At 37.7% G+C, this 8,397-nt stretch overlaps 1 protein-coding gene across 1 annotated transcript in view; it reads right to left on the bottom strand.

Annotated features, from left to right (window-relative positions):
• spag17 (sperm associated antigen 17) overlaps positions 1-5,538 on the bottom strand; it is a 29,758-nt gene extending 24,220 nt beyond the window's left edge. Inside the window, exons 1-8 of the mRNA XM_032583356.1 lie at positions 5,329-5,538; positions 4,618-4,761; positions 3,813-3,872; positions 3,323-3,451; positions 3,010-3,181; positions 1,682-1,885; positions 1,433-1,593; positions 1,167-1,313 (exon numbers count right to left, since the gene is read on the bottom strand). Coding sequence (XP_032439247.1) covers positions 1,167-1,313; positions 1,433-1,593; positions 1,682-1,885; positions 3,010-3,181; positions 3,323-3,451; positions 3,813-3,872; positions 4,618-4,761; positions 5,329-5,427 — 1,116 coding nt within the window. The 5' untranslated portion in view covers positions 5,428-5,538. The remainder of the gene's footprint in view (positions 1-1,166; positions 1,314-1,432; positions 1,594-1,681; positions 1,886-3,009; positions 3,182-3,322; positions 3,452-3,812; positions 3,873-4,617; positions 4,762-5,328) is intronic.
• Between the last annotated feature and the right edge of the window lie 2,859 nt (positions 5,539-8,397).

Genomic DNA, 8,397 nt, shown 5'->3' on the forward strand with positions numbered 1-8,397 from the left:
TACAGCAGTGGTTCTTAACCTCTTTTGAGATACCGAACCCATCAGTTTCATATGCGCATTCACCGAACCCTTCTTTAGTGATAAATAAAATATATATTTTTTCAAAATTCAAGACATAGGTACAGTATGTATATGTTTTTTTGCTGGTTCACAAAATGAGCAATGCATGAACTTCACCTTGCTCAAAGAACAAAACCATGAACTCACAGCAAGTTACAGTATTATTTTATTCTGGCCCCCCAAAAATATTTTGGCCCCATAAAAGAATTTCAGCCCCCAAAAGTATTTTTTTACTATTTTACCAATTAAAAATAAATTTGGATTTTTTCAAAGAATACATTTTTTTTAAATAACTTAATTTTTTTTAATTTTAAATTTAATTTGTTTTTTGTCATTTTGAATCCACTGAATACGTTTTGGGGGCCAGAATAAAGTTTTGCACAAATTACATACCTGCAAATCAGTGTGACTCCTGCTGATGTTTTTGGGAGACCAGTTCAGAGAGGCGTGGCTTCACCTTGGCAAGTGCATCTTCAGAGCAAAGTCTGTTCATTTTCTTCTTTTTTTGCTCGACATATTTAGTACGGATTAAAATATTAAGAAAGAAACCACGCGATGTACAACTACGACAGCCGCTGATACTGCGTGCACTAAATTCCCCGCAGCCCTGATTGGCCGAGCATAATAACAACATGATCCTCTGCAGCAAGTGATGGCCAAGCGGGGCGCGTCATCACGACTTTACACAAATGTGTCTTTACCTCCGCGGCAGAGGCTCCGCCGAACCCCTGAGACCGACTCATCGAACCCCTGGGGTTCAATCGAACCCAGGTTAAGAACCACTGTTCTACAGCAACGTCAAGGTATGTAGGTTCACACGAAAAAATATTTAACTGTTAATAATATCTGAAAAGCAAGATTGATAATAATAGCAATAATGCATAAGACAATACAAATACTGAGCAGTTAGATATACATCTTTCAATCAGATTGTGGTTAGGGTATATTGTGGTTGAGATCAAACCTCTTTTCATGTGTGCCAGGGATCATTTTACATTTGGAACATCGAACCAAGTTCAAGTTTCGCTCTTTTGATCCACTGATAAATAGAAATCGATCAGAATATTCTGAAAAAGACAGTTTTGTATGCTAGCTTTTAGTTTCACCTCTTCAGTATGTACATCCTCCTTTACAGCTGTGGGTATACGGATGAGCCGGACATTGTCTCTGTAGTGCTGATGCTGCCGGCGCCACTGCAGACAGTCATAGATGAGTCTGGCAACATCGTCAAACACTCGGCTTCCCAGCTCCAGCTGAACGCAAAAGACCGACATGCAACAGTAAGCAGCTGTAAACATTTTCAGGGAGGGAAAAAAAAGTCTTAAATGCGTAAAAGCCATAATAACAACAAAAATGTTCAGACTCTGCTCACCAGAGAGTGAGGGTCCGGTATTTCGAACGGGAGTGTGAGATCTGGGACGATGTAGTTCAGCTGAATCACATCATGGAGCTTAGAGTCTGGTGGGCCGCTGTCTAAAACAGACTTCAGGTGAGTCCAGAACAGGTTGAGCTTTCTGGTACTTTCTGGAACCTCTGAACACCAGAGAAAACAGAAACATTTGGTGAATATCAGAACACGTTATAATAGATTCATATTTCTGGTCTGTAGGAGACTTTCAACCTGCAGGCACAACTGGAAAACTCTGCTCCGCTTCCTCCTGAACGTCCAGCTCTACTGGTTCTGGAGAGACTTCTTTGTGCTTGGAGCACAACTTGATGACATTCGCAACATGAACACCGATGGTATTAAGCACTCCTATCAGGTTTGGCTGGTAGAAGCCGACTATCAGAATATAGTGTTGGGGACCATCCTTTGGCTCATCATCTGAGGAAAAAACAGTAAGAGACAAGTTAGGATCCTAACCTTGAAGTAACGAAGGAAGGAAACAGATGGAACAAAGGTAGGGAGTTAAAAAGAAAGAAAGGATGTAAGGGAGAAACAACACAGGAACTAATCTAATCCAAGGAAAAAAGGAAGGAAGGATTCAGAGCAAGAAAGAATATCCATAGGATGGACAGACACAATTGAACTGAAATACTTTATTTTCCCTGAAGGGCAATTTGTAGCAAAGTCTACAAAATCTACACAAAACACATACAAAAAAGAATAAAACAAAAAAACTAACATTTATAAAATTACATCAGGACTCCAACCAGCACAATTCATCTCAAATCAAATAAAAACTCAAGAGTTAAAGGAATAAAAGACCTCTTTGGGCATCTGTAAATTTTCGGTCTTTAAGGGTCAATGTTGCCCTCTTAGTGGCTCTTGTTCTTAAGAGCTGGAAAGGTTTTCTCAAAGAGCTCGCCTGCTATCTTTCACCAAAAATGTTGCCCCTGTATCTATACTGGCTGACCATCTCTACCACTGCACCATTCATCAGTTCAATTGTTGGTTGAGTCGACTTCTTTGAAAATCAATCAGCGTCTCTTTAGTTTCTGAAACATTTAACTGCAAGCAAATATTATCGTACCACTGGATGAACCGGACTGTGACCCACCTCCTTGTCTTGAAAGAACCTAACAACAATTACAGAGTCATCTGCAAATTTAATAATGACCCTTAACTCACTTTGTTAGTGCAGAGAATTAAAATCAGAGAGCCAGTTAAATGTGAAAGAAAGGAAAAAAACAAGAAATGAAGAAAGAAGGGACATAAGGAAGGCAGGAAATGAGGTAGGAAGCAACCTACGAAGGACATAGCAGGACAGACAAAAGGAGGATGATAATATTATAATATTTAGACAATGGTATAGGTAATAAAGCCAGGAATTACAAATATCTTTTCATACCCTGTTATTTCTCTCTGCTGAAGTCAAATTTCAGACTTTTTAAGTGTATCTAGACACATTGTAATCACTAGAATAATATGCTACAGAAAAAAATGAAATAAGAAATAAACTCACATCTAGATAAATGGCTAGATTTCCTGACAGGACTTTTCTTTACCTATATATATGGGCGTCTCAGCATCTCCCCTGCGTTTGAGCTTAGTTTTCTTGTCCTTGGAGAGGTCTGAACCAGCGGCCTGACCCTTTCCCTTTTTCTCTTTTTTGTCCTTTTGTTTGCCCTTGCCATCAGACTGAGGTGGAGTCTTTCCTTTTTGTTCTTCACTTTTCAGCTGAAATTGACAAAAAACATTAAAACTAACCATTGGTAGACAACGTGAGCTCTAAAGTAATTCTGTGCAGTTAAATCCCACTGCACAGAACAAACTAAAGAATTACCACACACAGAATGAGATTTATAGCAAAACATTTACCTGCTCAACTTCCCGTCTCTTTTGATCACAGGCTTTAACCTCCAGCAGCTGGAATTTCACTAATTTTGCCACCAGATCGATGGGAATTTCCTCTCCGGCATCCAGCAACAATTTAGCAGGCTCAGTACACTAATTAACGTACACAAGCACGCAAATACACAAATATTTTTAGAAAAGAAAACTAAGATGCAATGGATCTAAGAAAATATGAAGGCTGCACAATATTTGGAAACCATCCAATAATAATGCAATTATTATTGGATTATTATTATTATTATTGGAGTGTCAATAATTATTATTATCAACACTTAATGACTTTAGACATCTTGGTCTGCAACATGCAAGAATTAAACATCTGTCCACCAGCCCAAATATCTGCCAAATAACACAACCAAGCAGTTCTTTACGATCATAATGTTTCACATCAGATGACGGTGATTCAATATATTGTGCAACTATTAAACTAAAGTGTCCAGCATCCCAAACCTACCTCATAAAACAAGGGAAGATTATCTGGCTTTTTTGCTTTGGGATTCCCCAGCTTATTGATCTGTGAGGAGAAAGATCAATCAGAAGCAGCAACAATGCAGTAGATGCCATCTACTTGTTTGGAAGAGACACCATAATTTTAAAAAAATTACTCACAAACTTAAATTTGTAGGGTTTTTGCTTTGGTCAGATGAGAGAAAAAAATGTAACTTTTCAGGTTTACCCCAGTGTATTATAAGCCTGGCGGGCCACCAGGCTTTACTTGTGCCCCCACCAGGCTAAGCACTGCTTATTTATTTAAGTCTTTTTAAAATGTTTGCATTTTTAAGATGTTATAGTAACACAAAAAAATTATGTGTTACAGTTTTTTCAGTAACACATAATTATCAAGTAATATTTTCAAACTCTGCGACAGACTGGCGACCTGTCCAGGGTGACCCCGCCTCTCGCCCGGAACCTCAGCTGGATATAGGAACCAGCACCTCCCGACCCCACTAGGGACAAGGATGTAAGAAAATGGATGGATGGACGGATGGATATTTTAAAATTTCCTGTCTACTTTAAACATTTTTTAAATCAAAAACATGAAGGGCCGCATGAACGACTGCCTAGCACCCAACCACCGAGCGAGCAGGTTTTCTGGGGGAAACCTGGATAAAGTGTATTTCAGGTCCGTGCTGAAATTTCCGGTTAACCAAATATGCCTAACATTTTTCTGAGAAATGATTTCATAAACAGCGCAGAGCTCAAACATATCATGGCTTCCACTTTTTTCAGGTCAAATAAATAAGAAGAACAACAGATACCTTTTCAACTGTGCTGTCCCACGATATGAGGGAGAAAAGTTTGCGCTGTGGACGTTCAAAACTCAAAACCAGAGACTTGATTAGTTCTTCCTCTTCTTCTGGACCATCTCCAACCACGAGAGACACACAGGCAAGCCAAGTGTCCTGTAGAGGTCATGACACCGGGGTAAATCGTTTAATTTAAGAACCGCCATCGCTGCTAATTAGGCTATCACGTGATTTAAGGCCTGAAACAGGAATGTTTCCGTCATAATACATAAAATGTATTACTTAAAGCGTAATAAGTAGGAAAGAAACTCAAAACGTCTTTAAATTGATAAAAAGCAACCAGATAAAAACTACCATTTCGACTGGCTACAGTAAGTTTAGCTGTACCAAATTTTCTGACTGCCTACGGCAACTTCTTTTTTATGGCGGTTGGGAAGCAGCGTTTAGATGTGCATTACCGCCATGAACTGGAATGGAGTGTAATATTAAAGAGATTTATAACGAATTAATTAATTAATCACAACCGGACAAACTTCCGGTTGCAGGCCACCTTTCAAAGTAAAAGCTTAAAAGTAAGCCTCAATATATTCGACAGTTGATGTGGAATTTATTGACATATGGGCTCTATGCCACCTCAAAGATGGTGGCATAGAGCTATCTAAACACGGTGATGGTGACATGCAAGTATCAAGAACACAAAGAGGAGTAGGCGAAATGACAAACCTCGAACTGCGCTTTGATGAGATCAGCCTCCCAGTTCTTGTTAAAAGGTTGAACAGGGGAACTTTTCTTACCAGAGGCTTTTCTACCTGCCGGTGGCATTTTTGAAAACGTTTGGGGGTGTAAAATTAACAAAACAACGCCAAAAATCAGGTGTAAGAAGTTAAAACTATGAAGTTTTCATGTAGAATGTTTGTGTTGTCCTTAGCAACCAGGTCACCGTTAGGCACAGTTCTTAAAGGAGCCGCACCTCATTTAATAGTACCGTTAAAGCTTTACTTTCAAACTAAATTATGGAAAAGAAAGGCAACTACGTTATTTGTAGTTTGCTCTGTTAGACACAATTCTAAGCTAAATATTGTTATAATTTCTGATTATTTGCACTGGCCATTCTTCTCTGTATATCTTACACACAGAACGTTAAGATTGTTTTCTAAAATTTGGTTATGAAATGTAGTATCCCCTACCTACTAGTTGTACTTAAGTAACAGTAGCACTACTTCCACATATTTTTATTCAAGTAAAAGTAAAAAGTAGACGTTCAAGAGATTACTCAAGTGACGTATGTCTTAAGAAGGCAACTCAAGTACTGAGTAACTCAAGCAAATCATAAAAGCTGAAGTCTGGAGCAACTTCTGGTATTATAGACTGAAATGATAAAACTTATATAAATAACATAACTACAAAATAAATATTAAGCAGAATATACACTTTTCATAATAACAACAAAGCTTGTGTATAAAGCTTACGTATAAACAAGATGGCTGTGTCTGGGGTATTTTTGGTTGAAGCATATCATAGCTCGGAAGAGTTGCGATATTTCACAATAAAGTTACTTAAGTGAAAGTAAAAAGTATGGTGGAGAAAAACTACTACATTTATATTTTAAAATATATACAGTAATTTAATCTCTAATCTGATTTATTCCTAATTTTAATTCCCAAATGTTTTATTCAATGTTGTCCACGAGATGGCAGTAGCAGGCACACCTAATCCTGTGCTCAGTGTTATTCAACTGTCTGTTATTGGGCCCAGTTTCTAGAGTTTGAGTCTGAACCCCGCAGTAGGAAGACTAGAATTGTTCTGATAAAGTTTTTGTTAACATAGTTATCAGGAGCAATACAAATTGAAGCTTGTCTTTTTATTTGCGTGGTTCCACCCAGTCAGGGCTCAGGATTTCTGTCTTATCAGTATCAGGTGTGTAAAACCTAAAAGCTCCAGCATACACACAGCTACTCTAAATGCTCATTAAAATGTAAGTAAATGTAAGTTGTAATTAAAATTCCGACATATATTTTGCTTGATATCTGTGTGAGAACCAACGACAGTGGGTATTTTAAGAATACAAACTCAGGGCACATACACTGTGATATCTAAAAAATAAAGATATTGTTCCATCTGTTGAGTCAATGCAAGGACAGGGAGGATATTTATATCTAATACAGCAGGGAAGTGCTGTAATGGAAAGAAAGCTGCATGTGCACTTTTTTATTTAAATAAAGAGAACGTTTTGAATGGTAATTAAACTCATAATCAACTGGAATACAATTAAAGACACTTCACTGAATGTATGATAACGGAGAGTGAAGCATTTCAGGCCACTTTGCTGCACTTACACACTATTTATCATTAAAAGGATTCACAATACTTTTGAAATGGCGTTGCAGCACTTCTTTCTTTTAATTTTTTTGATTTTCTGGACAAAATTAGTGCCAAAGACGTGATTCAATTACACCTTTAAGAAAATACAACCTAAAAAGGCTTAAGTGCACTCCGCTCAATATTCTTTCTCTGGTTATTGTGTCCTATCACAGTGACTCTCTGCTCTATCTTCCTTGTTTCCCACTAAATTTCATTCAATGTCCTCCGACCAGTTTCACCAGCGTAAATGCAATGTAAATGGGACATTGCTGTCTGGGTGTTTCTTTTCACAACCCACTACCAACAGAGGCCTATAAAAGCACAAAAGCAAGACAACGCCCACCTGTTAGATGCCAGAGAAATTCATCTTTCACGCCAGCAGTTCATTCGTTACGGAGGCAGTGCCCTACGAAGGTCAAACAGCAGCGAGACAGAGTGACACTCTGTTCTGGCTGCGTGGTACATGGCAACATCTCAAAATATCCATAGTTCTTTTGGGGGTAGGCTGCAGTGAAACCCATGCATCATGTGCCTGTTAGGGATATTTTATTTCACTCTACGGCATTCATGATGGTTTATTAAAGATCTGCACCCACTTGATACTCAAAATGATGTATCGTATCTGAGTTAATATAATCTGATCAGGCCAGGAGGCGCTCTGCATCACTGTGTAAAACCAGAATAGCAAGTCATGATGCTATTTTTCGAATATACTACAAGTATGGTTTAATGTTATTTTGACCAGCTAAACAAAGTTCATATCAAGCATCAGGTTTAATCCAGGTTCTCACAAACTATTTGGCAAAAGCTTGAAGGGTTTTACTTATCAAAACTTAACAAACATGATGTGGTAGTTCTAGAACTACAGCTCTGGAAAAAATTAAGAGACAACTTAAAATAGTCAGTTTCTCTGATTTGACGTTTTATGGGTATATGTTTGAGTAAAGTGAACATTGTTCTTTTATTCTATGAACTACTGACAACAAGCAAAAATTTAGGGCAACACCTTATTTGAAATGATATGCATAAGACCGACATGACACTGTCATAAATATGAAGGAGTCTTCATGAATGTAAATGTGAATTAAAAGTGCATTAAAGGTATCAACTTAGCATTATTTGGTAAATAATGACTTTTTTATGCAAAGTTGCAATAAAAATTACAATAAAAGCCAATTAAAAGTGTCAACTTTCCATTAAAAGTGTCATTATTTACCGAATGATACTTCTTGACAACAGTCATAAGCATCTCCTTCATGTTCATGACAGGTGTTATATCATGTTCATGACAGTGTCATGTCAGTCTTATGCACACCCATGCAAAAAAAGTGTTACCAAATTGGGCATTTATTTGTAGAAAATGAAAAATGGTGAAAATATCGAAAAGATGCAGTGCTTTCGGACCTCAAATAATGCAAAGAAAACAAGTTC

This window comes from Xiphophorus hellerii, chromosome 14, assembly GCF_003331165.1.
Source record: "Xiphophorus hellerii strain 12219 chromosome 14, Xiphophorus_hellerii-4.1, whole genome shotgun sequence".
Classification (NCBI taxonomy): domain Eukaryota; kingdom Metazoa; phylum Chordata; class Actinopteri; order Cyprinodontiformes; family Poeciliidae; genus Xiphophorus; species Xiphophorus hellerii.